This window comes from Benincasa hispida, chromosome 11, assembly GCF_009727055.1.
Source record: "Benincasa hispida cultivar B227 chromosome 11, ASM972705v1, whole genome shotgun sequence".
Lineage (NCBI taxonomy): Eukaryota > Viridiplantae > Streptophyta > Magnoliopsida > Cucurbitales > Cucurbitaceae > Benincasa > Benincasa hispida.
This window is the reverse complement of record NC_052359.1, coordinates 78867379-78884195: the sequence shown is the minus strand read 5'-3', so window position 1 is coordinate 78884195 and position 16817 is coordinate 78867379. Positions and strand designations below refer to the sequence as shown.

Genomic DNA, 16817 nt, shown 5'->3' with positions numbered 1-16817 from the left:
CTCGACTCGAGAGATGGAGACAAGTTGAGCTGCTTCGCCCCTCTCCCTATTGGTCGAACTGCTTCGTCCCTCTCCCTATGTAAAAATATAAATCTTGAACTAAGAGGCTAGATAGAAACAAAAACTTGAAACTCTAAGATAAAAATGTATTATTTTAAATATATAGGAATAAGCATAAATTAGACTTAATAAAAATGTAATATTTTGAAATCTAAATATCAAATCAAAATTTTGAAAACAAAATGGCATTTTTCTTAAATTAATGGTGTATTATCCGAAATTTTTCCTCTATAAACATTTTCTTCTGGCGGGGTCTAAACATTTCTATCCAAAAAAAAAAAAAAAATGTTACATATTCTTATTTCTTTTCGATTCCATTACCATATATAATGAGATAGCATTAATGGTACATGCTAAAATAAAATTTTCTTTTTCTTTATTTGAACCTTTACACCATGACAAAATAGATATGAACAAAATAGTAAAAACTAATAGATTAAAATATCATTTTGATCTCTGTATTTTCAAATTGGTATGATTTAAGTTATTATTATATTTTCAAATGTCTAATTTTAGTTTTTATATTTTCAAGAATTCTTAAATTTAGTCCCTATTTCTTGTTTATATTTTATTTTTTGTTATCTTCAAATATAAAAAAATGAACTAAAATATTTATAAATACAACAAATTTTTACTGTCTATTAGCAGTTTTATCATTTAAAATAATTTTCATTTTATTTTTCTAAACCTTTCCATTATTTATTAGCATTTTCACCTTAAAATCTAAAAACATATTCACATATTATTTTTTCTAAATATATAATAAAATGTCATTGTCTATTAGCGATAAATATTGATAGACATCTATTCTTGTCAGTGATGGACATCTATTAGTGCTTATTATTATCTATTACTGATAGTGATAAATGATATTTATCAGTGTCTATTATTAATAACGAGTGATATTTACTATATTTGTAAATAAATTTACTCATTTCCTTATATTTGAAAATAAATCTTTTAAAGAACTAAATTTTAAGATTTATTAAAAGTTCAAAGAATGAAATTGGACATATATGGACTAAAATTGAATCAAATGAATTAAAATAATATTTAAACTAAAATAATAATAAAAAAGAAATTAAAGACGAGGCAAACGATGATTGGTTTGTAGTACATAACCATTTAAAATTCGAAAATATTTAATAATTAAAAAAAAATTGAAATCGGCCGATTAACACCTAACGACAAAACGGTTCCTTCTTCCTTCGCCAGGTCCTTCAGTTCTCTCTCTCCAAATTCCCATTTCTCTCTCTTTGATGCACCAAACACTCTCCTTCTGCAACTTCACATGGCGGGTCAATTCTCTCTAAGACCCAATTCTTCGTCTTCTTCGTCTTCTTCTTCTTCTTCCTCTCACACTCTTGCTTCTCGCTTGCTTTTCCTCTTAACTCTTCTCCCCTTGTCTCTTGCCTGCTTCGCTTTCCTCCTCCAATGGCGGGGCGGCCTTAACGACCCCGTTACCCGATGGTCACCGGACCAGCATGAATTCCCCGGTATGTCCACTACCGCCCCTTCTCTCCCTTCTCATTCTTCCCATTCGGATTGTGTCGATCTTCTAGGTCGGAGTCATTCCCCTGCATTTTCGTATTACCGTGACTGGAAGTTCGACTACGGCACGGATCTGAAGCCGAAGGTCAGTATTTCTTCTTTTACTTTTATTAATTACTTTTCATGCCTTGGATTTGTTGTGTTTCGCTGCTTAATCGATTTCGCGGGATTTCGGTGTATGGATGTGTGTGTGGATGTGGCCCCAAAATTGATCGAATCTTGTTAAGTTGGCTGATTGATTTTGACTGGAACTGTTTGTTGGATCTCATTCAATGCGCCTTGTTTTTTTATTTGAATGGCTATTATGTTTTGATTCTGACGAATGTTTGCTATATATTTATGAATTTCGTTTAACTATTGCGTGAGACGCTGATGATGTGCTGAGAAAATGGAATTTGTTTGGAATTTTGATCTTGTACGTGATTTTTCTCGTCTTTTGATTAGGATTATGTAATATTTTTGCCTTGCTAGTTTGATACCGTTAGGAAAAGAGATTTAGTTGTTTTTGGTGCAGATGAACCCAGATGGTTATGTATAATTTCTCTCTCTGAAACCTTGTACTTATCAGATATGCATTACAACAAGCACTTCTGCCGGTTTAGAGCAGACTTTGCCCTGGATTTTTTACCACAAGGTCATTGGAGTTTCAAACTTTTTCCTTTTTGTGGAAGGGAAAGCTGCCTCCCCAAATGTATCCAAAGTTTTAGAAACCATTCCGGTGAGCCATGTCCTATGCTGTTCCTCACTGTGAATTGCATGTTAATTAATTTTTATCTCTTGTTTTCTGGCTTTGTTGTCTTCAAGTAAAACTTACTTGTGTCCAGGGAGTGAAAGTTATATACAGAACAAAAGAGCTAGAAGAGCAGCAAACAAAAAGGTTAGTAAATTTTTTTATTCAGATATGAATAATCTTACCTTACCTTCCCTTCTTATTCCCTTTAATGGTTAACTTGTAATGTTTATCTTTTATTTTCAACTTCTGATAGCCAGTTTAACATTAGCCGATTGAGGAAGCTAAATTATACTCTCTACATCCCCACCCACCAAAATATCCCGTGTTGCATCTGCACGAACAAAAATAAATAAAAAGATGCCGTTGTTGGTTGCTTCATGGAGATTCTTTTCTTTTTTCCTTCTTTCTTTGTTTGCTTCTGAATGCTCTTTTCTAATTCACTTCTTTCTCTAGAAATAATGATCTTCAATTTTTTTCTTTTTCTTTCTTTTTTTTAAACTGAGATTTATTTGTTTGAATCTTAGTCGGATTTGGAACGAGACATGGTTGTCAAGCTTCTTCTACAAACCATGCAATTATGAATTGTTTGTGAAGCAGTCTCTGAACATGGAAATGGCTATTGTCATGGCCAAGGTATTGTATTTTTCTTTTTCTCTGTATGCACTGGACATCCATCCAGCTTCTCAATATGGGAACTTTTTTAAATCTAGATAATTAATTTCTTCTTGAACAGAATGCCGGTATGGATTGGATCATTCACCTGGATACTGATGAACTGATGCATCCTGCGGGCACGCGGGAGTATTCGTTGAGACAATTGCTTGCTGATGTGCCTTCAAATGTTGATATGGTTATTTTCCCAAATTATGTGAGTCAATTAACTTCATAAGTTTTTTCTTAAGATTGCTCCATATGATTGTCTCATCCAATGCCTCCACTTTGGTGCTAAGAATACTATATGAACTTAATCTCTTTGCTTTAAATGGTCATTGATTGGAGGATATTGGGTGTATTTTGTATCAGGAGAGCAGTGTTGAGCGAGATGATGTCAAGGAACCATTCAGTGAGGTATAAAATCTTTCATACATTCTGGTCAAAGCTACCCATTGAGTGTTTAACTAATAAAATATTATTGCAAGTTTGTAACGTAAAGTGGAGTCAGAAATTTTGCTATTAGTTAGTTTGCTTAACAGTTGTTATTGAAAAAAAACAAAATCTAAGCTTCTGTAGTTACTTGGTACTGAGCATGTAAATTGTAAGGGCCAGTTTGAATACAGTTTAATTATTAGTTTTCTATTTTGTTAAAAAAAACAATCTTTTGATTCAGGGAACTACTCAAGTTATAGAGTTTCCCTGGACGGTTTACAAATTACTGAAAACAAAACTTTGTTTTTCACTTTGATTATTTTCAAATGTTTCTTTGCAGTTCTGAAGTGACTGTTCATAGATTTTTTCTTTTTTGAATTTTTTGAATTTTTTTTCTAAAAAAACTTGATTTTATATTAAGAGAAATAAAAAGTTAAATGTTCTTGTAAAGTTGATTTATTAGCCATGATTGGAATTATAAGAAATTTGATTTCAAATAGTTTTCTAGAGGAAATGGGTTTAAATGCTATCTACATAGGTGCGTGCAAGAATAGTCGAAAATCTATCTAATAAACTAAACTTGAAAATTGTTTTCAGAACACACACAAAAATGAAAAAGGAAAAAAAAAACACTAACATGCCCTTATGATTTCTTCTGTTAGCATTCTCTCACACTTTCTCTGGAATTTCTAAGCAGAGGCTCCTCTTTGTGATTAATGGAATTCACATGGATTCAGACCTTGTTTGATTACTACATTTGTAACCTGTTACTTTTTTCTGTGCTTTAATTTAAAAAAATCTTCATTTTTCTGTTTCACCTTATATTTTAGTTTGTATCTATATGAAACAGAAAAGAGTCTGGGCAGAACCACGAAGTCATAGGCTGGGATTGCTAAACCATTTGTAGTTGCATCTGGCCAAGTTTGTTGCCTAATATTTTATGCTTGTTCAGGTTTCGATGTTTAAAAAGAATTATGACCATCTCCCAAAAGATGTATACTTCGGTAATTATAAAGAGGCAACCCGTGGCAATCCAAACTATTTCTTGACATATGGGAATGGAAAGTCAGCTGCTCGGATTCAAGACCATCTTCGTCCAAATGGGGCACATCGATGGCACAATTACATGAAGACTCCCAAGTATATATTATTATTTTGTCTATTTGATATGTACACATTTTCATGTCTTAAAATGCTTTTATTTCATCATATTTCTAATTAAGCATGTAGCTAACCGTTACTTGGATCCATGGGAATCTTTTCAGTTTCTTTTTCTCTCAAATTGATCTTATTCCTTCTATTCATGCCTTGGTTGGTCAGAGTTAGAATATCATCCTTAATGACTCTTGACCTATGTTGATCATTTCTTTGTACTTGGTGCATGTACTTAACAATGGTAGTGAGATCAAGTTGGATGAAGCTGCGGTTCTACATTACACATACCCTAAATTTACTGATTTGACTTCAAGACGGGATCGATGTGGTTGCAAACCAACAAAGGACGATGTTAAAAGATGCTTTATGTTAGAATTTGATAGAGCTGTGAGTTCCACTACCCTCAGTTTCTTTCCCCCATTGTACTACTTTTCTTTTAAGTTAAGCCATTTCAGTCGTTACTTGTGCTCCACTAACTCATTTTTTTGTTTCTTTTTTTTTAAGTCCCAAAACTGTATGCAGAGACAATGTAGGTTCTAGATTTGTATTTACATGCTATTATAAAAGGAAGATTTGTATACATATTTCAGAATGATTCTTTTAATTGTGATGAAGTTATTTTTAAAAGCAAAGAAGTCCTACAAAGGTGGCGAGAGAATTAGCCTTGACAAGTCATCCTTAAGATTAGTAGTCCAATCAGATATGCTGACGTATGAAATTTACAGAAGGGTTCTCAGATTCATGAGGATTACAAAATATCATCCCATTTGGTTAAAAGGGAAGCATAAGTGTAAGAAACAAAGTGACTTGACAGTTTTCACCAAGAGATAGCATAATAAGTAACGAGGTCAAAGAACACTTCGAAGGGGCGAGCTTTGTCCTAGAAGACTCTTTGGAGTATATGAATACTTGTTGGACGCACAAAGACTGCACTATACCTATCTCAAAGGAATATATCACTTGTTTTGCTTCTACTTGGTATCTAATCTTAGAAGATTTTATTTATTTATTATTATTATTTAAAAATTTGATTTGATTGAAAATTTTCCAATTGAAAATCCTTTTTGCAATCCTCTTATTTGATGGGGATACCAAAAAAATGAAAAAAAAAAAAAAGAAAGAAAGAAAGAAGAAGAAGAAGAAGAAGAAAGACTGTACTGTATGAAATAGATTGAAGAGAAGCTTGGATCAAATAAGTATTGTTAGCCCTCCTCTCCTCCTTTAATCCTTAAGAGAATTGGATGCATACCTTTCCCTTTAACAAAAGTTTTTGGGAATCTGTCCTAGTACAAATTAAAAAGGGAAGATTTACTGGAGAAGCCACCAAAAAAGTATTTGCACAAGCACCTCTTATCCGATTCCTATATATGTGAGGTGACATAATCATTTGAAGGCATTGGAATGTGAGCTACTATTCCACCTCTTGATTTGTAAGGATTATGTGAAAATTAAGAACTCAAAAACTCTACTTCTCATTCCAGCAGCTGGCGTGCAATTAGCAACCTCAAAGAGTCTTCCTGAACTGCTGAGCAGAGTTGAGTTCAAACAGGCATGCCAGAAATAAACTCTCTCCCTTTCCCTCTATAAGAAAAACAGTCCTTTCATCAGATCCTGAAGGCCAAAGAAACATTTCCGGCAGCCCTTGTTTGTACACATCCTCCAAAGCGTAGAAAACCAGCCGTAATAAATGATTTTCTTCTAAAGGAATCTTCACAGCCATTTAAGCCGGAGAGTAGAGTTTTCTCTTCACGAATCCTCTAAAAACAAGGCTACCAAATTTCAGCCAACTTGTGCCAGGTAACTAGATGGTATAAAATCACATCAAAAGGTGAGGACAGCCAAGCCCCAAAGCAAGAAAGATTACAATAATTTATTCTGATTACTGTGAAGATCACAGAAACTGCAACTATTGAAGTAGGGATATAATTTAGGCCAAGATAGGCCAGCAAAAATTACATTGTCAAGAAAGACTTGGTGACAATTGTTAATAATGATTGTTAACAATGTACTCTCGTTTCAGATCCAGAAGTGATTTTTTTTTTTTAAGTTCTTTCATGGAATACAAGGGAACTCAATTAGCAGGACTAAAGATAAAAGTTTGGATAGACAGCCATGTCTGGAAATTCTGATATTGAAGAACCAAATTGTTGTTGATAAACTGAAGTGTCGTACAATTGTTGTGAAGTTTGGTATATATTGGATGAGAATGTTAAAAGCCTTGGGAATATCAAGTGGCTTGTTGATCATGTGGGATTAAATCTATATTAGGGTGGGACCGTGGAAGAGATGCTTAAGGGAGTAGTCAGTTAAGGCATTTCTCGAAGATGGGAAGGAATGCTGGATTTCGTACATTTTGACCCAAAGAACTATGAAGAAAGAAATTTTTGGGAGAAGAAAGAAAAATCTTCGGGATATGCTGCAAATATTTGATGTTTGAGGTGCTGAATTCCGGAGAAATTCCCTAAGCCAATGGAGTTAACATGGTCAAATTTGAGAGAGGATTCAATTTTTTCCCCTCTGATTCAAATTCACTCCTCCTTTCTTTTTTCTTCCGTCTAAAAGTTTAATAATATTTTGCTAAAATTGTTACCGATCATTTTCCTGCTGTTTAGATGGAAACTTCTTTAATGTAAAATTTATTGAAATGTTTTGGGAAATTCCTGCACGCTAGTCTGTTCAAAATGGATGTGTACCTATGTTGCATCTTGTCCACTGTCCATATCCAAGTTTCTTTGCTCATTCTGGTTTGAAGTCCTACACAGAGACTAACAAATTCAAAGGGTCAGGACCTTTCCTTAATTTACTCTCAGTTCCTTTTGAAGTTGTTATTTGTTTTACGAAAATATTACTACCCTGCCAATTCATCATTTCAGTTGGAATCTAACTCCTTCAAGAACTCGTCAACAGTTAGGAAAGTAAATACTAGAGAAATCCTTAAATATGAATATATTACTTTTTAAATATGTGTGTGTTCATGTGAATATATATCTCCGATAAATTTTAACGGGTGGTCCAATCTTTCTGTGTAGATGGAATCACTCTATTTCTAGGAACAATACTTTATATACCTTGTTTTACTCATGCATTTTTTTGGCGTAGACATAAGTGGGTTTATCATTAACATTTTCCTGAATGTCATTAAAATGGGAGTAGCTATTGGTAGGAATTAGGATATATAGCATGAATTCTTGATTTTAACGCTTTTTGTGTACGTCTAAATTTTTGTTACCATAATTAATTAAATTGTTCATTAAATCATTATTGTTCTTCTCTATTGGATTTTAGACTATGAACTTTTCTTTGACATCTTCACACTGTATTCTTTACAGGCGTTCATTATTGCTTCAACTGCAACCGAGGAAGAAATGCTACGCTGGTAATTATTACGCACAATAGTATAACTTCCATCTCCATTTGGTTGATTAGAGATGAAATCACGTAGGTTGCAAATGTAGAATCTTCATGAGTAACTTGGTTTCAGTGGATTCTAAATCTCAAGGGTGTCAGAGATTGTACCAGGCCAGGATTAAATCTCACCTGAATGAGTCATCCCATGCCTACTATAGATTTAAATGAGAGCCTTGTTCAATGATCAATGGATTGGATATTTCCAACTTTCTAATATCACAGCGATAGCAGCAAGGACATACAGTCTAGTTTCCAGGTGTTTAAAAGCGTCTCGTTTCTTATGTCTAGGGAACCTCCAAATTCTTTTTGAATGCCTTTCTGAATATGTGTCACTATGGCAAAACGATTCCAGAGATAATTGTTGTGAGATACCATATCAAGCATTCTTCCGTACTGTCCCATTATGTCTTCTTCAACATGCTTATTTTCTTGCTTATCATCGTCAGATGGATATTATTGTTGCTGATCTATTTGTTGTCTTAAGACTCAAGCCTTCAGATTAACATAAATCATGACTTTTAACAAGTTCCTGTTCTGTTTTAGGTATCGCGAACGAATTGTGTGGAGTGATAAGCCACTGAACTTGAGACTTTTAAGAAAGGGTATTCTGACTCGCATTTATGCACCTATGGTTAGTTGATTTTCTTCAATTCTTTAAGCATTTGACTTCGAATGACCAATCATTTTGCGTAAAAGATTCATGGTGCAAGATAAACTCAAATGTTTATTATTCTATCTACAGGTCATTATTCAAGGATTGAGGAATTCTGGCATCTTCAGTTCTGTAATCTCATCTGCTGTTCAAAATACACTGGCCAAAGATCAATTCTTATCATCTGTTGAGAGTAGTAACTCTACTAGACCAATTGAACCTGGAGTTCTATCTTCTAGAAAGGTCGGTATTAATAGGGGGGATTTTCAAGCAACTGCCAGAAGGGTCCTGGAAATTGTGGACAATCTTTCTGACCTCTCGGCTATCCCACCATTATCTCCGCCCAGCCTCGACGATGATCTTCCAGTCCCTGTGGACGCATAATTATCATCCATCGTCGTAAATTGTTTCGATTTCACAGAGTCCTCAGTTGTAGGATTTGGAATTCATTAGTCTGGCAAAGGAGGGAACTTTTACCAAGAAAGGTGACTGATCTAAGCCTTGCCATGAAAATTTGAATGTTTGATTTCATGGGGTTCTTCCCGATCACTGTCCAAGCGGCTGATGTACATTTCAGGTTTAGATGTTACAGTCTATAGAGTTAGAATTGTAGAGAGAGCTTGGATTTTGGAGTTAAGATTAATGATTGGTTGGTTTATTTTTGTAGCCCTATTGGACTACTTTGCCCAAAACAAACCTGCAGTTGCAGTTTGTGACTTCTTCTTCAGTTTGCTACTACACATCAGAAAAGAAGGATGGATTCAGAGTGTTCATTCCCTCACTCAGGATAATCCCATCTTTAATACAAAAATCAGTAACAATTTTCAATTTTCAATTTCATTGTAATTTTAAAAAATATCTAAATTCACATCCATTTTAGTTAATAATGCTTTATTTCTGCATAATTAATCAAAATAAACTCTAATATGGTATATTTTTTGGTAAATGAAATTATACTTTTGGACAGGATTTGTTGTCCTTGGTTTCAAAATTTGACGCATTTTAGGTCATTTAAGTTCATTTAATTGGTTGTGTAGGACTCACTATCGCCGGGTGACCATCCGAATGTGCTTCCTCCCCTCAAAAGTTGGACCCTGTATGGAAGTGGGACAAAATGATACTTATTTTTTTACTGCAAAAATTAAGTGCTAATGCTATAGCTTGGTAAACAATAAACATAAACTGAAGTAAAAATGGTAAGATGGAAAAATCTTCGAAAGATGGTTTGTAAATATATTAGTTAACAAATGTGACTGTTGGACTTCTATATACTTACACAATTATAGCATTAATCAAAATGTTCCCAAATCACGATATGTTCTTTAAGCGAGAAACCTGCTACAATCATCTTCCGATGTGGCATAGAATATCAAATTAATTGGAGGTCATATGTGCTAACTTGGTATGTTTATACCCGTTTGCTCAATGGCTTCTGATTGTTCTTATTATCCCTAATAAAAACTAGTGTATTATTTCTACACTCTCGGTTATTTTAAATACTTTCACACACTATTTTTCAATGATTCATGTGCTACTGTTTTATCCCGATTGGCCAGATGGAGAATACTTTTTAAGTTGAAGAGCTTTTAAAGCAAAAAGATGCAAATAGGATTCAAACAAACATTTGATTAATACTAATTAACGGCTACAAAATAAGGATTCTAGTCAAACCTTACACTAGAAAATTAGCCACAAATAGTCATGATGCTAAAATCATTAACAAACAAAAAAGTAATGATGAGAGTTTAGAGAAAACTAAATGTGCAACATCCGTCTGTGATACAACAGTTTTGAATTCTGGTCAGGAGGTTTTTGACGATTTCCAAGGTTCTCACAAGGCTCCCCTTTTCTATGAACTTTTCTCCTTGTACGTTAGTTATGCCCCTCCATTAGTAGAAAGCTTGGGTCCTTTTATAGAGAAAACATGGGACTCACTTGGGAACCAATTATGATTTTGTAGGTTTTGATGCTACAGACTGTGACAAACATATGAGACAGCAACTTCCCTTATCTTTACAACATCAGATTGATTTGACAGTATTTCAAGATAATATTAGTTTGATGTATGAAGATGCTATAACATGTAGGTATCATAAGAGCTTCAAATTAATTTGAACAGTGCTTCATGATAATGTTGGTTCAATGTATGAAGATACTACAACATGTTGATGACTTGACAACTTCATGCCCTTCTACCATTCTAAGCTGATTTGTTGTCCTTAGATGATAAGCTTACATATGAGTGGAATAATGACTAATTTGTCGATTTATAGCATGAGGACTATTTTGCAGCTTCGAGTTTTGTCAATGCTACAACATCGATTTTTCTTTTTAAGTCTTTTTAATATGTAGGTGATTTGACGTGCTCAAATGCTCAAGCGGTGTGTCAAGATATGGTGGAACCATATGTCGGTTCAGAGTATGAGGATTTTCACCATACTATCACTTCTTAATTCTGATGTTGTAGCTCAAAACTCAAACAATGTTGCAACATAATTTTCTCTATAAATCTGTAATTCTTATTTCTACAAAAACTTTTATAGATTCTTCCCGTGTACTTTTTATCATCATCTTATATTTTCTTTATTATATAATTCTAATGGAATTTAAATATTTATTCCTCAAAACATAGCCATGAGATTAATAAAAATCTAAGTTTTAAAAGGCATTAAAAGCTTACTTCCATAAGAACTCAATTACGTGGCCCTAACATTGGGACACATATCTAAAACCTAGCTTGAAGCATGGCGAGGTGGAGACCAGATAATGTGAAGTCGACCTTGACCACGGATGAGATCGCCCGATCAGACAACTTGATTGTGAGCCAACATTGAAAGGAACTCTTGGTCACCATAGCATCAACACATAGCAAAGGATATTCCTTCACAAAAGCACACAAACCTTAGTTCACCTCAACACCATCTATATATGTTGTTAAGCACCAAATCAATAGCTCTAACTCAACTTCCTCTTCTATAAATGTCAGTACAATACTCTTCCACAAAAGCACACAATCATTTCTTAAACTCGCCTAAACTATATCTAATATATAACGATGTTGGTATTGATATCGAGATTTCAATTTACGGATCTATCAACGAAAATATCGATATCGACGGATATTTCTGTAAGTCAAAAAATTTACAAAATTTGTTTAGATAAAATTAAGTTGTTTTAACCATCAAACTATGTTATGACATTGCTGTTAGTATTTCTATTCATATTAAATTTAATAAAAGACAGTTTTTATGTTTTATGAGCATTTATAAAAGATATACGTGAATATTTAATATTTATGTCGAATCATTTAATTTACGGATGTATCAACAGATATATCAATATATTGACGGATATTTTCATCCTTGTTTAGTACTAACTTAACTAATACCCTAAACAACACACGAGCATATTCCATTACATGACACATTACTAATTGAATTTGAGTTCATCTTGAACGTCACATCTTTAGCCAAAATCGTGTATCAACATATATATATATTTTTGGGTTAAACCATGTAAAATTTTTATTTTTTTATTTTTAAATGGAAACTATATATAGACAATAATGAAAATATTATTAAGTAATTTTTATCTTTTAAGAACATTTTCGTTTTTGATTTGTTTTTGTCTTTCAAAGGAAAAAAAAACCATAGTAATTAAAAGTCGATGAAACAATAGTATGGATGAACGATGCGGGGAATAATGGAGGCAAGAGAAATGGACGAAGCACTGAAGCTGTTGGACTCTTCTCTTTCTCAAATCAAATGGCGTCTCAAATTTCCAGCCAAACGTCGCCTCCAATTAGGTCATTTTCTCTTACCTTTCATGTTTCCCCTCAACTTTTCACTCTTTCTATTTCTTGTTGTTTCTTAATCTCTGCGTTTTAGCAACCTTCTTCATTTTATGGTTTATTCCGACGTTTGCACCTCAACATGCTGATGGGTTTTGATTATTGCATACATGAATTTTTTTTAGCTTGGAAAGCATTTGCAATACAACACAAAGTTTTTCATAAGCTACAGGTTCTTTTCCACACCCTCCGCTTTGATCATAGCTTGTTTGTTGGTGCAGATGTCTTAGCTTTGTGTACAGGAATGAGACCAGTTGTGATGATAGACTATGGTGGGAAGATGCCTGAATTGCAACAGCGGCTTTGTGCACTTCTAAAACTAATTCAAAAGGTTTATACACTTCTTGCTTGCATATTGTGTTGGATTATAAATTTTGCTGCTCATTGTCGTTATATCCTTAACATCGTTTGGACAGTTCATGGAATCAGTTACTTTGTTTTATCAGTAAGGGGAATAAGATTGAAGCCTATAAAAATTGTCACTACAATGAATACAAGATCTCACATAGCAACAACTAAGTTGGGGTCATTTAAAGGTTTTGATCTTGTAAAATGAAGGGTACTTGAATAAATTATCTTGGAGATTTGACGTCTATATAAGTGTTATTCTGAGGTACCTACTCTAGAGAGCTGAGCTACTCCTTGGAATTAATAATGTAAACAAGATTCATGCTCATGAACGTGCAAGAAAAATCAAATTTCCTATAACTTGGTTGTACTTTTTGTATGGTAAGTTGGAGTTTGAGCTAAAAGTCTAGTTTGAGACTTAGTTCAGTGTGATTATTTCAAATATAAACTTACTAACACTAAGTGGAGGTACTAATTTGGGAGATACTTGCACCCATTCCATAATAAAATATCTGTCAACCTTTATATTTTCATTAAAAAAAATATGAAAAAAATGTGGGGACTTGATAACAATCATATCCTACTTGGAAGTAGAAGCTGCACTTTTACATGCTATAAACTTGGAAAATTATTGAAATAGGGAAAGAGGATAACACAAGGAGTTTACGTGGAAAACCCTAATTCAGGGAAGAAAATCACGATAGAAAAGAACTTATTATTTTATCTTACTTTACAATAGACCCAACCCTAGATATAAATAGAAGAATGTGAAACCCTAATTTAGCAAATATAATAAAAAGACAAAAATGCCCTTAGGGCTAATTTAACATATTTCAACACTCCCCCTCAAGTTGGGGCATAGATATCAGCAAGGCCCAACTTGCTAATACAAGCTTCAAACGTCTGTCTTGATAACCCTTTCGTAAAGACATCGGCGATCTGCTGGACTGAAGGTACATAGGGAATACAAATAGATCCGCGGTCTAACTTTTCTTTAATAAAGTGCCTATCAATTTCAACGTGTTTGGTTCTATCATGTTGTACGGGATTGTTTGCAATACTGATGGCAGCCTTATTATCACAATACAGCTTCATAGGCCCAGTACTACTCTCGTGAAGATCAGATAAAACTTTCTGCAACCAAATTTCTTCACACACTCCCAGATTCATAGCTCTGTACTCTGCCTCAACACTACTCCTGACCACTACACCCTGTTTTTTACTCCGCCAAGTTACCAAGTTTCCCCATACAAAGGTACAGTACCCTGAGGTTGACCTTCTATCAGTCACAGATCCGGCCCAATCTGAGTCAGTATATGCCTCGATGCTTCGTGTGTCATGTTTCCTGAATACCAAGCCCTTCCCAGGGGTGGACTTTAAATATCTCAAAATTCGAGTCACAGCTTCCATGTGCTCCTCATATGGACTCTGCATGAACTGACTTACTACACTTACAGCATAGGAGATGTCGGGTCTAGTATGAGACAAGTAAATCAGTTTTCCTACTAGACGTTGATACCTCTCCTTATTCACAGGGACTCCTTCCAAAACATTTTTCAGTTTGCTATTGACCTCAATAGGGGTGTCAATAGGTTTGCATCCGGTCATTCCTGTTTCTTTTAACAAGTCCATAGTGTACTTCCGCTGAGAAACAGATATTCCTGCTTTCGATCTTGCTACTTCCATCCCTAGAAAATACCTCAAACTACCAAGATCTTTAATTTCAAATTCACTCGCCATCCTTTGTTTTAGCTTAGTAATTTCTGCTGTATCATCCCCTGATAGGATGATGTCATCAACATACACTACCAACACAGCAATCTTTCCTAAAGGTGATTTTTTGGTAAACAAGGTATGATCAGAATGTCCCTGAACAAACCCTTGGGACTTAACAAACACGGTGAATCTGTCAAACCATGCCCTAGGAGACTGCTTCAACCCATATAAAGACTTCCTGAGTTTGCAAACATGATTCCCAAACTTAGCTTCAAAACTTGGAGGTGGACTCATATAAACTTCCTCTTCCAACTCACCATTTAGGAATGCGTTCTTTACATCTAGTTGATGTAGGGGCCAATCTTTATTCACAACGACAGACAGAAGAACACGAATCGTGTTTAACTTAGCTACTGGAGAAAAAGTTTCTGAATAATCAATTCCATAAGTCTGAGTGAATCCTTTAGTAACTAACCTGGCTTTATATCTCTCCAGTGTTCCGTCAGACTTATACTTCACTGTGAACACCCATTTGCAACCAACTGTTTTATGACCTCTAGGGAGAGCTACCAACTCCCAAGTCTTATTTGCCTCAAGAGCTCTCATTTCCTCCATTACTGCTGCTTTCCATTCGGGAACTTCCATGGCCGCATGTACACTGGTAGAAAAAGAAGAGAGATGACAGAGGCCTATATTTCCTTTCTACGGATGCTTCCTCCAGAAGCTTGTTAGGACTAGCCTTTTATCTTCTTTTGCTATATCTGAAACAGATTATTTATGTGGCATTTTCGTCTTGGACATCCTAGTTTCAATATATGCGATATTTGTTTCTCATTTATTCCATAATGTGAATGTTTCTTCATTATCTTGTGATGTCTGTATACGTGCTAAACAACATCACGTGTCATTTGTTTCTCAGCCCTATAAGCCTATCCAGCCTTTCACCTGGTTCACAGTGATGTCTGGGGTCCTTCGAACACCATACCCTGTCTGGTAAACGGTGGTTTTGTAATTTTCATTGATGATCATACCCGACTATATATGGTTATTTGCTGAGTCTCTGGTAGTGAATTACTATATTAAACAGTTATCCACTGTATTACACGTTAACAACAAAGATTGTATTCTCCGAAGTGACAATGGTCGTGAGTTTGTCAACCACACCTTCCAGGAATTCCTAGTGTCAAAAGGGATCATACATCAAAACTCGTGTGCAACTCACACAACAAAATGGGGTGCTGAACGAAAAAATCGCCATCTTATTGAAGTAGCTCGTTCCTTGATAATTCCAGCATCTCTTCCTCCGTACCTGTGGGGAGATGCGATTCTTACCACAGCTCATCTAATTAATAGAATGCCTTCCCGATCCTAAAGTTTCAAACCCCTCTTGAGTGCTTCAAAGAGTCCTATTAGTCTACCCGTCTTATTCCTGAGGTTCCTCTTCGTGTGTTTGGGTGTACAGTCTTTGTTCATACTCATGGTCCACATCGGACTAAGTTTGCTCCACGAGCTAAAACATGTGTGTTTGTCGGTATCCTCTTCATCAGCGAGGCTATAAATGCTTCCATCCTTCTTCCAGAAAATATTTTGTTACTATGGATGTCACGTTCCTTGAAGACAAACCGTTCTTTCCCGTTAGTCATCTTCAGAGGGAGACCACGAATGAAGAGACTAACAATTCCACGTATTCCATACCCATTAGCCTCAACCTTGAGCCTAGTCCGGATATTCCTGAATCTGAGGTTAGTTCCAATTATTCCTGGACCTAGTCTACCTAGTCTTGAACCTCATTCGGCTCCTGTTGTTCCTGTGTCGGTTCTTCCTATTAAACAAGTGCCCTGGATAACGTATTATAGGAAGAATCTCAGAAAGGAAATTCAGGAAACCTCTGATGTTCCATCGGAAAGTGTCCAAGCGTCATAACAGCACAAGTTCAAGATCCCGTTGTCTCAAAGGAGAGTCTTGAAGAAAAGTCTGGGAACCTAGAAAAGTGACGAAATGAGCTCAGAGAAGGTTGAAATGTCAGGAAGGGATGAAGATGCTTAATAATCCTCAAGAGGATGCAGAATTGTCTCAAAAGTCCGATACTGAAGAAGACAGACGAAAACTGACAACTATGAATAACACCTGGATATGCCAATTGCTTCTGAGAAAGGGAACCAGGTCATGTACAAAATATCCTTTGCATAGTTTTTTGACCTATAATAACTTATCTCCTGTTTTAAGGCTTTTACTACTCAGCTAGATGCTCTAACAAT

At 35.0% G+C, this 16817-nt stretch overlaps 2 protein-coding genes across 5 annotated transcripts in view; both read left to right on the top strand.

Moving 5' to 3' along the window:
* The first annotated feature begins 1228 nt into the window (after window positions 1-1228).
* Window positions 1229-9480, top strand: LOC120091006 (glycosyltransferase-like At2g41451). Its single transcript, XM_039048777.1, has 11 exons — window positions 1229-1696; window positions 2180-2329; window positions 2436-2488; window positions 2869-2977; window positions 3078-3212; window positions 3368-3412; window positions 4383-4570; window positions 4831-4972; window positions 7915-7961; window positions 8537-8624; window positions 8736-9480. Exons 1-11 carry the CDS (start codon window positions 1352-1354, stop codon window positions 9027-9029), a joined length of 1596 nt encoding a protein of 531 aa, XP_038904705.1. The 5' UTR covers window positions 1229-1351; the 3' UTR covers window positions 9030-9480.
* Window positions 9481-12289: 2809 nt separating this feature from the next.
* LOC120090945 overlaps window positions 12290-16817 on the top strand; it is an 11158-nt gene continuing 6630 nt past the window's right edge. For all 4 annotated transcript variants that reach the window (XM_039048656.1, XM_039048658.1, XM_039048657.1 and 1 more), the window contains exons 1-2: window positions 12290-12450; window positions 12717-12826. In XM_039048656.1, the coding sequence (XP_038904584.1) occupies window positions 12336-12450; window positions 12717-12826 (225 nt within the window). In that variant the 5' untranslated portion in view covers window positions 12290-12335. The remainder of the gene's footprint in view (window positions 12451-12716; window positions 12827-16817) is intronic.